The following is a 15,544-nucleotide window of genomic DNA, read 5'->3' on the forward strand; positions in this document are numbered from 1 at the left end:
GAAGAAATTATCCCAAGAGACAAAAGTTAGGCAGCACAAATAGCTCAAATACAATAAGAGGCTCACAGTGGCATGCTTGTATTAAAAAAATAAAATACAATACAATTGCTTTGAAATTCATCAATGCACTAAGTGGAAATTTTTACAAATATTAAAAATAAAATTCTCTAAGATTTTCCAGTAATGGCCCAAATTTTATCTTAAGATGAACTCCAAATTATTGTCTCTCTTCAAGCTCTCTGTTAGCTAGCATGCATTTACATTTTGGCTTCCGATCATGGGAAATGCAAACTGCTGTCATCTAATTTTCAAATAGCAATACTACCTTATGTTACATTCAAAAAATACGTTTTCAAAATGGTTTCACATAATAATAATGGCTTCTATTTACTGGACTTCTACTATCATCAGGAATGCTAGGCTCTTTATATATACATGATCCAAAATCGGTCCAACAACCTCACGAAGTTAATTCTACCATTCCATTTTACAGACTTGAAAAAATGAGCTTTGGAAAGATTTAAAATTCTGTATCGGTGAGCTGGTAAATGGCAGTGCTTAGATTCAAACCCAAGTCTATCTGTTTGATCCAAAACCTAGGTTTCCCATACTAAACTACACCCTGTTTAAAATCATCACAACCTACCGGTAGAAAGATCCATGCCCGATTATCCCCATTTGCCCAGTGGAAAACAGAGGTTATGATCTGCTGCATATCTCAGAACGAGTTAGCAGGAGCCGCGCTTATAACCTGCCTTCCCACTCTCTAGCCCATGTTTTCTCACATGACCAAACCACAGTCCACACATTACATTATAAAAGCTATACTGATGGCAATTATATAGTACTTATGGGTAGAAATCAAATGTTCCTGATTCCTAAGTATCTTAAAAAGTATTACCAATACGGCTTAGCTGCAACTTAGGTCTGGTACATTCCTATCTGTCCCAGGCCACCTGTTAATCAGGTATCTGGTTTGACTCCTTTATTTGTCCCAGAATCTGCTCATGAATCCTAAGAGCGATTTTGCAGGTCACATGAAGGCACAAGCACCGCTCTCCAGGCCCGTCCTCAGCTGCCTTGATACCATCACCAGGCAATCAGCAGGATGCCTTGAAGAAGGGCGACATCACCTTCTCCGGGTTTTCCCTTTCCTTGTAAAATCGTAAAGAGACTGTGCCATAAAAATCCAACTAGAAAGTCTCAGCCAACGAGTGCTGCTATTTGACACTGGGTCCGAGGAGAGTGTATCATTTCATGTTCTGGCAGGAAGGTCTCCTCCTCTTTAAGGTGCCGACACCGATGCCGCATCCATAAAACCCGTATTTCAAAAACTGTGTCTTTGATGTGTTATGTCCAAGAAGTGATTCTCGAGCAAAAGTAGACACAGCACAGCCTCCCTGCAAGAGAAAGCAAACAGGCTTTATCACCTCATAAACATGTCTCACCAATCAATACTTATTTGTCCTCATTTCTGCAGCAACTCTTAAGGGTTACTTGAGTTCTATCGCTATGGAAAATTCTTGACGAAACTGCATTTCTCACTCTTAATCATCTATGAGCAAAGCAAGCACCTCATTTTATCAAGTCCAGCTACCTAAAGGAGCAATTTCAAAGGGGAGTTAAGATATAGCTGAAACTGAGGTCTTAATCATTCTGATGTGAAAAAACTCTGCTATGCTATCCAGCCTCACCAAGCAGCCTCCCAATTGCCGGCAGCAAGAACAAACACATGTCAGGGCTATTTGTTTTATTCAAAAATGACAGGAAATCAAATATCTAACCAATGGACGTGTCAGCAGCAGCACCACAAGCATATTGGTTAGTGAGATTTATGCACCTCCAGTTTTGCTCATGACAAAATCACCTTCTAAGCTTTCTAACTGTCAAACGCCCACTTGCATACACAGGCCAGAAAGTTCTGGGGCATAGGTTTAAGGCAAAATACCATACGCAACGTGGTCACATTCTATATGAATTTAAATCATGCCAAGTTGAAATGTGGTTGTGATATAGAAATATTAAATAATGTTTCCTTACACACATTTGTGCAAACCCCTCAGAACGCTTTTTTAAAAGTAAGAATTACAAAAATCCAAAGCTGACAAACTGAATACATTGTCCAGAGCATCTATACCACTGCCACACCACAGTGATACTTTATCTGCTAAACAAAATGCCTACATTTCCACTCCATTATGCACATACTTTCGAAGTTTATGAGCAATTTTAATGGTCACTCTTGCTGGTATTTTAACTTCTTTGTTGTGATCATTGTAATGCTTTTTTATGTCTTAAAATAACATCACCCAAGTGGTGATGGTAGAGCTGATGCAGAGAAAATAAACTTGTCACACTATTAACTTTTGGAATAGAGATAAGATGTGATCAAATGCTAGATTAAAAAGGCCAAACCACTACTACAAGGGGCCCTGATGTTAATTTAGGAGAGGGTCTGCTCTAATCCAGGACAGAAAACTTTTTCTTAAAGAATTAAACAGTAAATATTTTAGGCTTTGTAGTCTGTAAGATGTGTGTCACCACTATTCACTCCACTGCCATAGTCAGAACACAGCCAGGGAGCATAGCTGTCTTCCAATAAAACTTTATTTACAAAAGCAGACAGCAAGCTGGACTTGGTCTGCAGGCTACAGTTGGCCGATCCCTGCTCTAGCTAGAGCGCTAATTCTCCGACCCCTTTCTTTTAATGTAGCATTTTACTGCTCGCAAAAATGGCAGTTCTCCCATTTGTTGTCCAACCATTCTCTCATTTTCTACAGAGCAAATTTTGAGAAAATAAAAAGTTCTATTAAAACAGGCACACTTCAAGCTTGCAAAAACTTTGTAAAAATAGACAAGAAAATAGAATAAACTTTGGAAGCATAAGTTGGCAACAACACAGCAGCAACATCAAGGCCTCAAAAAGTTCTATATCATGTTTTGGTGATGCTTACATAGCTGTATACATCTGTCAAAACACACCAAAGTGTATACTTAAAATTGGTCAATATAATTACACACAGATAACACTGCAATGAAGCTGATTTTGAAAAAAAGCTTAAAGCCTCAGCAATAGCCTCTAATTTACAGTAATTGCAGATTTATGTGGTATACGCTCCTTACTTTACATTGGTTTCTTAGAGAAAACTAGTCATAAATTGTGAGAGTTTGGATTCTATAAATCCTTCAGGAACTCCACTGCATTAAATGCATTAAATGCAACTGTTCTGCACTAAATTCCTGGTAGTATCCAGACCTCGACCATGTCACATAAGAGAGGAGAATAAGTTGCTTTTTAGAAACAACACAAAGCCTAGAATTAACGGTTTAGCTCTCAAGACAAACAAACAACAAAACAAGAACATGGGTAATTTAAGACAATATAATAATGCTTGTTTAATTTCCTCATTTTCACTAGTAACAGTTTAAATCAGAAACACAAGCTGGTGATTTAAAACATAAGTTGGTGTGAGTCGTGTCTCCTTTCTTTCGGTTGTCTTTGCTCCAGTGTGGAGCCTGTCAACATTCAATCAGAGGGCAAAAAAAAAAGACAAGCAAGAAGAGGCTGAGACACTAAAATCAAAGGAAAGCCATACAAAATCATCCCTCTGATTAACCTAAAGTCGATAGAATACGTGACAACAATTTCAAACAGCAGGTAATAGCTTTCTTGGTGCCCTTGCATGTACTCTGTCTTCACTCAGAGATGAGACTCATTTAAAGCAATGGTTCCCAAAGTGTGGTCCCTGGACCAACAGCAGAAGCATCACATGGGATCTAGTTAGAAACACAAATTCTTGGGCTCCACCTAGACCTACTCAATCAGAAATTCTAGGGGTGGGACACAGCAACCTGTGTTTAACAAATCATCCGGATTATGCTGAAGCTCACTGAAGTTTCAAAATCCCTAACTTAAAGGTTGAAAACCAATATATAGTCTCCCCACGTATGTGGCGTCTCCTTATTTTCTTATTTAACGTGGAGCTGACTCAAGATCTCACTCTCCAGGGTAAGATGGAATTGTGCCCAAGTGTGCAAACACTGGAGGTGCTTAGTGAGCCTGGAAAAACAAGGAGATGTGGCCAAGTTCTTCTCCACAACTTTTCAAAGAGCAGAGTGGATGTAGGAGCATGCAATACTTAAATTCCTTTCCAACATTTTTTGAGCACCTGCCATACACCATGCCTGAGCTAAATGAAATTATCTCATTTCCCCTTTCCGGTAATAAATAAATCCATTAGTACATATGAAATATACAGAGGCTTAGCATTAATTAGAATGGGGTCAAACTCACAAACAAGCAGAAACACTTTTATAATTCTCAAATTCTCACTCAGAGGTATGACCAGCATGCTTTGAATGCTGAAGTACTTGCATATAAATATTTCTTTTGCTTCTACTTGGGTTACTTGTGCTCAAACTTCATCATATATCACAATTAGAGTACCAGGTTGCTTATACAAAACCATGTGTACTATAGTTTTAAGCCAACAAAAGGAAATTTGAGGTAATTCTGCATTACCCAAAACAATGCTTGCTGTACTTAACCGGCTTACCTTTTCTCGGATGTTAAATATCCAATAAATTTGACAAGATGCAAATCCACTATATTCATTTACTTTATGAATTCTCTCTTAAATAACTTTGTTCTGCCTTTTCTACTATGAAGACCATTCTCCTTGATGTAGATAACAAAAACTTAAGGAAAAAAATTTAAGTAATTCTGAAATCCCCTGCTATCTGTTATCCCTACATCATTTGCCCTAAACTAGAAGTGGCATGAACCCCTGCACAAATGCTGTCTTTCTTCCATTTTGTGGAATATATGTGCTAGTATATTCTGTGAGTATATGTGCCTAGTATATGTGCTATAACATACTAGGAGTATATGTGCTAGTATATCTGCTAAAATACATTTATTTCACTGGCCAGTCAACATACCCTTTCTGGTTTTCCTCCCTGCTCCAAATACAGCTTTAAACCCCTCCTTCCATTGTTCTCAGAACAATAAAATTAAGCTTCAGGATTCCTGAGCTGCAGTCTCTAGGACTCTATGCCACCTTGAGGGATGCAATCATGTGGGATTGTGCTGAGCAGTTTAAACAATTTGAATGCAGTTGCAACTCAGCACATAGTACAAAAACTGCTCTGAAAATCAAAGAACCAAGTAAATAAAGGTACAGAGCAGATAACGAAACACCTGTGAAACAGTCCCCTGTGCATATAACCGGGAAATGTACAGCATGAATAGCCCAGGGAAGCAGATGCGTAACACCAGGCTTATAAGCATGAAAACACGGCCTGAGTAAATAATTCTGATTTGGCTTCTGGTACTCACTGACAGTTCTTTATTCAGCTGAGGGGGCACCACACTGTTCCTTTAGCAGCATCTCCATTATTCTAATTCCCTATAGAGAGAAGAAAGAAAAATCAAAATGCCGTATTTCACGGACAAGTGCTTTTACATTTATCACAACCTTTCCCCTTCAAGGACTCCAAGTCATGGCCATATATTCACTTCAGAAAAGTAGGCTCATAGTCACACCTTACATTTTTATAATATGCTACTCATCGATTTCACATACATTGTCTCCACATGTCCTCAGAACTACTCAGGGAAGTAGGCAGAGTTTAGGATCTCAATCTTAAACATAAGAAAACAGTCCAACAGAAGTTAAGTAACTTCTTGAAAGTGGCCCGGCTATGAAGTGGCATTGCCAGAGCTGGAATAATAATGGTGACAGCTAATATTTATTGAACACCGACGATTGTGCTACACCCGCTGCTAAGGTTTCATGTGTGTTAGCCTAGGTAGCGGGTGCCAGGTGCACTGATGAGATCCCCTCTGAGACACAGGCACTTACTCCTTCCCCCTCATCCACCAGCACTGTTGGCTGCTGCTAGCACACGGCTACCCTCAGCCAAAGGAAGCTGCCCTACCTGAGGCTATGTCCTCTCTCCAGGAGCAGCCCACATCCAGTGACTGTTGGAGTACAGAGGTCTAAATGCCTGGCCGCCTCCCTCAATTCAGGACAACTCTGAGGGGCATCGCAATCTCCAGCTCCCCACAGGGTCAGTGGAGACCTTCATCACTGTTGCGTCGAAGTTCAATGTCACCTGCTACCTAACCCTGCTCCCCTTGCTGCATCACAAGGGCTGTTCCTGAGCATCCTCTCCTGTGACGCTCTGCACGCAGATCTCGGTCTGAGTGTGTCCACACATCGACTTAGGGCACCTTGTTTAATACACACAAAACCCTGCCTAAGCACTTTCTGATGAGGAAACAGAAACTCAAAGAGGTGTAGTTAATTTGCCCAAGGTGTCCAGCTATTAAGTAATAAAGCCAGGGAAAGATCGGAAGCATGCTACTCTGGTTTCAGAGGCCACCCCTCAACCTTCTCAAGATGTTCACTCTGCTAACCGTACATTTTAAGCTGTCTACCCATTCACCCAGGCCAGTCAAATCCTACCCTGGAGAAAAGAGGAAAACAGACATTCCCCCTTTCCTCCTTCAAGGACAAGTTCTGCAGACCAGAGGATAAACCTTCAGATGCAAAGACAAAAATATGATGTCATTATGAACTAGGGTCTTAAGGAAGTCGAAGCTGGATCCAGGGGGCATGGGACACACGGTGCTCAGGGACCAGAAAGTGTTTAGAGAGAATAATCACTGTCGAAGCTAACTTAAAATGCAGGCTCTCACGCCCCTCGCAGGAACACTTTGATTTAATGGGACTCAAGTAACGAGCGCCCAGATGATTCTCACGATCAGGAGGTGCTGAGAAACACTGAATGGGCCTACAAGAGAAAGGAAGGGACTTCCTCCTTGGGTTTGTTCCGCGCCACGGGAGAAGGATGCATCTCCAGAGAAGACAGTAACATGTATCCAGTACTAAAGTGCACTGAAAAAAAACGTTATGTGTCCTTGAATGTTCAGAAGGCCCTTCAGATTCTCGGTGGACATCACCACAAATGCTGTCACTGTCTTGGAAGGAAGAAGTATTACTTAAAGGATCTTGACAGAATGCCAAGAAGCATGAATTATAATTGTTGGTTGAACCAAAGCAGCAAACTGTAGGACCAGGCACGCTGTCGTTGGAGTAAAAGATCTGGGTCACATCTCTGCCAGTATTCTCCTGGGTGCCTTATGCTAGTCACTTTTACTAAGAAGTAACTTAAGACCAGAGAGCTCATGGGATTGCAAGGCTGACTGGATGGTGCTTTCCACACCAAGCTGTATATCAGAATTGCTAGGAACTCACAAAAACAAATACAGATTCCCAAGCCCTATCCAGACTGACTCAATCAGAACTTCCAGTGCTGGGGCCTGAAATCTGTAGATTTATAATATATCTCATGGGGTTCTAAAGCACAATTTGTAAATAAATGGCAGCTTGACACCACTTCCAAGATGCCTTCCAACTCTGCCAGTCTGGGGATTGATGAAATGGTTCTCCTTAACCTTGTGTGAAGCTATGGTATATACCTGTACTTCTTAGAGCTACCCACCTTTTAAAGAATTAGGGGGAAAAGGAGAGCGGGGAGGGGTAAAACAACGAGTGGCACGAAATTCAATCTAAGACCAGAACTGTGCCCGTTTCTGCTCTCATTCACTCGACAACAGATCCAGCCAACAAATATTTACTGTGCGCCACGTACACAGGAGATTAAAGGGTGAGCAAACGAGATAAAATCCCTGCCCTCATCTAGGTTACAGTCTAGTGGATTTCTTTCCCCAGTTTCACTTTTTGTTGTGGTTTCAACAAACTCCTAGACAACACTTAAATGCCCTCCTTCTATTTTCAGGAAGATTAAAAACTGCCATGTTAATCCCGTTTCAAGCTTCTTTTTGCAGAGGAGGCACGTAAATCTAGATGTTATGTCTTTAAAGCCAGAAAAGCACACTGCTTGCTAGGAAGTAAGCACTGGTGAAATCTCCCCATTTGTCTAAATTAGGAACCCACTGCTTACTGAGCTGAACACTAATTGACGTAAGTGAAGACTCTCAGGTGTGCCTTGAGAATTGAAAGACGTTATTTATTGAATCAATTACGTTCACATGTGACAGATGATTTCCCTTTTTCTCCCTCTCTCATACCACTTCGGTCTTTTTAAGCAGAACAGCTAGATATAGAAGGTGGGAGAATGGGGGCAGAGAGAGAGACCTGGACAGTGAATTTAAGAAAAAAAAAAAAAGCACTAACAGGAAGGCCAAACCATTATTTAGTATCTGTTTGGTAAAGAAGAACCAATCAAAGCCCAATCGATATAGTCCTTTCAAACAAAGTTCCAGCGCTTAAAACTCAACCTCCAGGAGATCAGGCTTAAAGGGGCTAAATTTATACCACTTATCACACAATGATGCCCGAAATGCAGAACAAACATTAAGTGGATCCACCTTTATAGATATGGCTTAAAAGCTTTTTGGACCAACAAACCATAAACCAGCTTGATTTTATTATTTCTTTCCCCTCTGAGGATTTTTTTTTCTCTCTCTCTCTTACAAGGCTATCTTTCTCTACTTGCCGACAGACAGGTAAATGAGCTCTTCAGTCTCATTTCCCTAACTCCAGAGCTCTGCTGGCCAAATGCATCCCCACAAAGAAGCCGAGCCTTCCAGAAACAAAACACTTCACAAATTCCCCACTCTAAGAGTCTCTGATAGCCGATTATTATGGAAAATGAAAAGCTTGTCTGAAGGGAAGGCGGAATAAGTTAGAACTAAAGGTAGCCAGATCCAGATAGTATACATTTACTTTTGTTATCAAAATAATGCTTCCTTGAGCAGCTCTGATTTACCTAGGAGGCTCCAAAGAGAGTAATATTATACCTTATAAGAATTACAAAGCAGTCCTCAAAAGACACATCTATGGGGCACTCTGAATAAAAGAGAATTGCTCGCTTAATTATCATGATGGAAAAGATCGGTGTTAAAGACATCCACTGGAAATAATGCTTTCTTGCAGGTCATGGTTTTAGAGTAGGTACCATCAACGGTATCGGGGTCCTTGTATGTAAGGGAATGCACACTGATGCTGTGAGAAACAAGGATGCACAGAAGATATGAAGCCTCTACTCAAGGGGTCACTGGTGTCTTGGGAGGAAATAGAGGCATGCGAAAAAACTAAAAGGCAAGACAGCCTCTGAGCTACTCTGTTCAACCCAGTTCTGGTTTAGGAAAAAAAAAAAAAAATGCAGCTTGCTGCCAGTGTTAATTTAATTTTACATAAACATGCTCTTTGAGGCTGAAGCAAATCCGACTGGTTTTCCAATGTGAAAATAAAATATAAAAACTGTTCTTGGAGTTATTTCTAAACAGAACCTGTCTCTAATCCTAATGTAACAGAAATGTATACAGAAATCGGATTCATCAAATGACTCTTCGGCTAATAACAATTCGAGAACGGTGTTAACATCACGCGTAGGAATGCTACATTTTCTAGGATTTGACATTTCCAGAGATCGAGAATTACTAGATTTTGTAAATGCAAATACCACTACTGAAACTAAAATGCTATAAATAGAATCATATCATTTGTTTCCAAAGACTATCGATACACTAGAGCAATGCGAATATAATAATAAAAGCGAGATATTTCATGGCGAATTTGGGGGGTGAGGTTAGGACTGTGATCCACGAGTTATCTCTGAGTAAACGCTGCAGTTTTAAGTGCCGCCGGCAAGGATTCTCGGGGCAAATGGGAAACGGGTTAAAAGAAAAAAGTTCAACGGAAGAAGGAAAGTAGAGACTTAATCTTGCGGGAAGGGAGGACTTGCAGAAGCCACTGGTAGAGAAGAGATCTGAGTCGGACCCAAAGTCTGGTCCTGAGTGTGACAAACAAAGACGAAGGGAAAGAACAAGCACGGGGAGGCCGAAGAAAAGGTGTGAGGGTGGGAACGACAGTGCGCGTGCAGTTAAGCAACTGTCTTCCTGAAGGACGGGAAAGTGGACTGGATGTAGCAGGAGATGAGACTTCACTTCCAACCTTTCCGCCCACCCCATTCTCCACCCTGCACACACACCCTTACTCTCACCTTAGCTCTGCTCTTTCCTGAAAGAGATGACAGCACATAACACATCCCTGTATTGCCACAAATGGCACTTTAATTATGCAAATAAATTTGAGAGATTTAGGGTCAAGTCCAAGCTAGTCATGAAACCTTGGGCATTTGGCTTAACATTCTCTAATCTGCAACTGCCTCATCTTCTAATGGAAATAACAATTTCCATTAGTTGTCCTAAGAATTAGTTTAAAAGATGCCTAATCTGGTTAACACAGTACCTAACTTCTAGTAAATACTCAGAAGGTAACTAGTTGTTTTTCATCTAAATCTCTTTTAAGGCTGAGGACCGTGGCGATCTCATTCAAGATGTATCCTCTAGAAGAGCAATGCCTGGTACGTAGAAGGCATGCAGTAAAATGTCTACAGAATGAATGAATGAATCTATCAGTCAACCAATCAAGCATCAGCTTACAAGTCTACCACATTAGATGATAAGGTGCTCAGAGGCAGGGAAGAGAAGTTACTTATTTTTGAATCCTTACTGTCTAGTGCAGAATTTGGCACACGATAGGTGCACAAAGTTGATGGATTATAAGACTGATGAACTGACTGCTTTTGAATGCCAAGTTGATAAATGTGAATTTGGGAATTACAGTGCAATCTGCCCAGTAGTTAGCATTCTTCTAAGTATGGTTGGAAGGTCAGAATAAGATGGGTTGCCATAGGGAATCAAAGAACAAAACAAGGAAAGACTAAAGTATGAAAATTCAAGGGAATGATGTGGAAAGAACTGACAGCAGCGTGAGACTTAAAATGGGCCCTGAAGAATCTGGGTTAGCCAGGAGGAGTTTAGAAAGTGGGATAAGTTTGGATGCTAACATTTGTATCATAAAACCACTCATCTTTTGATAAAAAGTTTTGCATCAAGTTTACTTTAAAAGCTTCATTTCCTTTTTGAGTCTAATTTTTTAAGGTGGTTTACATAAAACTTTCTTCAAATCTTTTCATTTATTTTATGTAGAATCACAACATATGAATAAAAGGTAGAATATGTCACTCCCCTGCTTTGAGCCTCCAATAATGTCCCATTGCTCTTATAATACAATCCACACTCTTTATCACGTCTATAAGACTCTGTATGATCTGCTTCCAGCCTACTTCAACCGCAGCTCCCTTCACTCTTTCCTCCCCTCTCTATAGAAACACAGATCTGTCTTCTCTTCATAGGAGGTGCTTGGTTCCTTTCTTTTTCACTCACTGTTCCCTCTGTGCCCTCCAGCAGGAACATACCTAGATCTCCCAGTGGCCAGCCAGCTCCTGGCAACATTCAGATCTCAACTCATCTCCTCAGAGACTCCTCTGGATACCCGAGTTAGGCCAGTCTGGATCACATAGCCCGATCTTACTGTCTCTGTAGCATTCATTGCTATAAACAATTGTCCTGCGTTTTAAATATTTTGTACTGTCACACTCCCCCCACCCCTACAGAATGTAAGCTCCGTGAGATGGAGAGCGACCTGGCCACTGAGCATCATCATGAAAGGAGGGAGAGAGGGGAAGAAGGAATCTGCATCCAGTTTTTACATCAAAAGGTAAGGGAAACACTGCTCAAAGCTTCCCCAGGAAGAGATCCTTTGCCACAGTAAAGTACCTTTTAATCTGATGCCATCCAACTCTTTTATATGGAGGGGTTCTGCATCTATGAAATTGGGATAACACTGAACAATAATAGTTAAAATTCACTGACACATACTGTGTGATGACTGTGCTGAGCACGTGCCCTGCACTAGTTTATTTTACCCTCCTGTCTGCTTTAGAGGATTCTTATCTTTTTCTGGATGAGAACTGAGGCTCAGAGAAATTAAGCATCCAGACCAAAACCACACAATCACTAAGAAAGCAAGGCTTCAATTTGACCAGAGGCAATCAGGCCTGAGAGTCCGGGATCCAGAGACTCTCAACACTGGGGGAAGGGAGTTTTAAATGAGATTTCAGTCTATGTGAAAACACCTATTATAATGTTGAATACATAGCAAGAGCTTTTCTTCCTTTCCCTATTGACTATGTTCAAAAAGCCTGATAAATCAGATCTTAGTCCTGCTCCCAAACTAAATGTCATGATTCTTAATATGTGAATCAATATTTAATCACATCTACAAATTTAAATGCAATGCTTTTCAAATAGGAATATCCTGATAGAATGTATGACTTCAATCTAATTTTCCCAGGTGGCTAATAAACTGTTGAGTAAGATTCATTTTTATTTTGATAAGTAATCTAAAATACTTACGTGTAACTGCAGAACATTAAACTGATACAATAATTCAGATGTCTTTGTTTCACATTATAAAGCTTCCTCTCTCCTTAAGAATATTTAATCTCAATTTGTAATGGAAAAGAATATACCCCAAAATAATAAAATCTAAAAATTAGAAAGTACATTATATTTTTCAGTCCAGATAAGAAACTCTTAGCAAAGAGCTGAAAGTGGCCTGTCCGATTTAGATAGATGTCCTAGGATATAAGATTGAAAAATATCAGAATGCAAAATTACACAGCCATTTCCATATTGCCAGTTTTCAAATAAACCCTGACCTGACATGAACATTTTAGTGGCTAATAGGCATTTAGTCATTGGTGTTTTTTCTATTTTACAAGGTTAATCCCCCCACCCCTAATAGGACTCAATTAGTCTACTTTCATTTTTAATTTTTAAAAATGTGACCGGTACATAATTTAATTTTTCCTGGATTGGACTTCATGCAAAATATGGCTTATTCACTAGTCAAGGCCAGCCTCCTGCCCAGTGCCACATCCCATCCATGACATTTCGTTGATCATTCCTACCTGCTTAGAAACCTCCACTGATGGGAGGCTTTCTACTCTTTATTCCATCTGTGTCAGTCCTAATTATAAGACAATTTTCTTACATTGAAGTGGTACTGCCTCAGTACCCAGCACCAAAAAAAGCCCAGTACCAACTCTTGTACTCTTGACTAACAAACTAAAAACTAAGAAAGTTCCTATCAATTCCCTTTATCAACTGTTTTTTCACAATTTACCAAATTTCAGCTCAGCCGTAATGTCCCCTGTTTCCTGCCTATTCTGAGAGATAAAATGATTAGGAGCTTGCTTATATATTTCATCAATAAATTGTCTCTAAGAGAATAAATAAATGCAACTAATGTCCAGACAATAAATAAATCCCAGAGATGCCCAAATAATTCTCCTTTTGTATTTTATTGCTACCCTTCTCCTCCCCCCAGATTCATTAAGTTTTATAAGTCAGTGATCCTCTTTACATGTAGGGCCAGTCTGCTGTGTCTTCAAATCTGAGGTTTCCAATGAACAAAATACAACTTTCCAAAGCCCTCTTTCGGTCAAAAACCCATCCCACCAAATCTCAACAAACTGAAGTGAATGATAATTTATCATGAGCTTCCTACATGCCAGGGGCTTTACCTACCTCATCTCATTTAACTCCCTCAATAGTTCTGAGTTAAGATACTTTCACTCTCATTACTACCAGGTAAAGAAACTGGGCCTCAGAGAGGTGAATGACGGGCTCGGTGCCCACATAGCTAGTAAGTGGCCCAACTGGAATTGAAACCTGGATTTCTCCAACTCTTTCCACAATGAGTACCTGCCTCACCGAATTTGTTTCTGTGCCTGTAAACCAGGTGTAGGGAAGAGAACATTCTTGCAGGATGGCTCTGAGGATTCAGTGAAGCAACATATAAAGCTACTGACACACAACAGACTCTGGCTAACTATTACTTTCTATTCTCCCTATGGCTCCAAAAGTGGCCAGTGATTTCCTTATGGACTTGATCCAACTAGAGGCCTCTCACAATGGGACTCCCACAGCAAGGTACCCACCTCTCATTCAGTTGGTAACCAATGACCTAGAGGAAATGTCAGCAAGGGCTCACTTTGTGCTTGTTCATATTTTGCAAAGCATATTTTACGTGTTCTTCACATCACCTCGAAGGGTTACTACTTCTGTCTGACAACTCAGAACCCAGCTTTCCCTAAGTCACGGGGTCATCAGCAACAGACACAGAATTAAGAGTCCCAGGCCCAGAAAAAACAACTCATTATTGAGAGGCTGAGGCCCCTACCAAGCTGTGCTGAGCATATTATATGCCTTGTCTTATTTAATCTCACACCCAACGTATGAGTCAGTGACATGAGGAAAATAAGACTCAGGTAGGTTAAGAAACTTGATCAAAAATATCCAGCTAGCAAATGTAGAATCCAGAATTCACACTCAGGTTTTGGTGACTCTGGGCCGTCAGACACCACCTCCTTTAAAAAGGTATGTTTGTTTATATAGTTCTCATCTCGAATTACCAAAAAATGGCATGTCACCTGAAACACAGATAGTCCTTTCTGCCATTCCAAAGTTAATTCCATCTACATCTGGGTGGTCTTAATTTTATATTTTAGGGGAAGCAGGGTGAGACTGAACCACTTGTGGCTCTTGAATACCTCCCCACATTCTCCAAATGCACTTCATTTTCTACTGATATGAGAAGCTCCCTCACGCACTCTGAAGCAGCAGCAAGATGAACATGCACAAGAAGCATTTTTCTTTCAACACAGTATCTGCCAATTAGAATTTCTTGGTTGATTGTCAAACGCCAACCTGGAGAGCCCTTTACTTCCCACAAAAAGGCTTGCAGTGCTCAGTATGATCATCGTTTCTTCGGGACAAAACCGGGGGAGGGTGAGCAAGGTATCAGGGGGCTGGAGTACTGTCGTGAACATCAGCAACGTGAATACGAGGGCTCGCCCGCACTCCGCATCCTTCATGCTACCTGTGGGGTGCTGGAACCTTTAAGTCCACGGTGAGTTGAAGAAGTGACGCTTTTTAAAAAATTCTAAGCTTTTAACATCACAACTTAACAACCAGAACAAAAGCCACATGCGAAAGACTAAAAAATAAAACCTCTATATACAAATAGCAGTCTAAAGATAAACCTTCTGCTGTTTTTAAGATTTAGTCATTTGCAAAGGGAAAAAATACCTTGTAGTGCTTACAGACACAAATGCTCTTCAAAATTCCCAGCCCCGTAATAAACTGATAAGGGGAAAGTGAAGTAAAATGGAAAAACTCAGTTTTCCACCTGTGTAGAGAAAAAAACAACTGTTCCCTATGTGTGTTTGTTTCTTCCCTGTGAGCCTCCTTTATTATTCACACAAAACATTTCATTTCTGACACTGCTGATCACCAAATGTGTGGGGGGTTTCCCCCAAACAATAAGCAATTTTGACACTATTTACCCAAAGATATCAGCAGATCCTACAGGTTAAGGGCTCAATCCCACAAGACCGCCCCCTCCCACCCAACACATGCAGAGACTGCAGACGCTGTCACAAGCACGGGTTATCCCCTGGACTTCTGACCAACTCACTATAGATTGGAGATTCCAACGGCCCCCTCCTTGGGTTTGACTAACTTGCTAGAGTGGCTCACAGAACTCAGGGAAACATTTCCTTACTGTTTACCAGTTTATTAAAGGATACAGTAGAGGAT

At 40.6% G+C, this 15,544-nt stretch overlaps 1 protein-coding gene across 5 annotated transcripts in view; it reads right to left on the bottom strand.

Moving 5' to 3' along the window:
• Positions 1 to 44: 44 nt before the first annotated feature.
• PRELID2 (PRELI domain containing 2) overlaps positions 45 to 15,544 on the bottom strand; it is a 66,172-nt gene continuing 50,672 nt past the window's right edge. For all 5 annotated transcript variants that reach the window (XR_002782127.1, XR_002782126.1, XM_023534905.1 and 2 more), the window contains 2 exons: positions 5,339 to 5,408; positions 45 to 1,400 (listed from right to left, as the gene is read on the bottom strand). Coding sequence is in view for 3 of the 5 variants with exons in the window: in XM_023534905.1 (XP_023390673.1) it covers positions 5,349 to 5,408 (60 nt within the window). In the remaining 2 variants the exon portion in view is untranslated. The remainder of the gene's footprint in view (positions 1,401 to 5,338; positions 5,409 to 15,544) is intronic.

The sequence above is a fragment of the Pteropus vampyrus genome, unplaced genomic scaffold, assembly GCF_000151845.1.
Source record: "Pteropus vampyrus isolate Shadow unplaced genomic scaffold, Pvam_2.0 Scaffold134, whole genome shotgun sequence".
Taxonomy (NCBI): domain Eukaryota; kingdom Metazoa; phylum Chordata; class Mammalia; order Chiroptera; family Pteropodidae; genus Pteropus; species Pteropus vampyrus.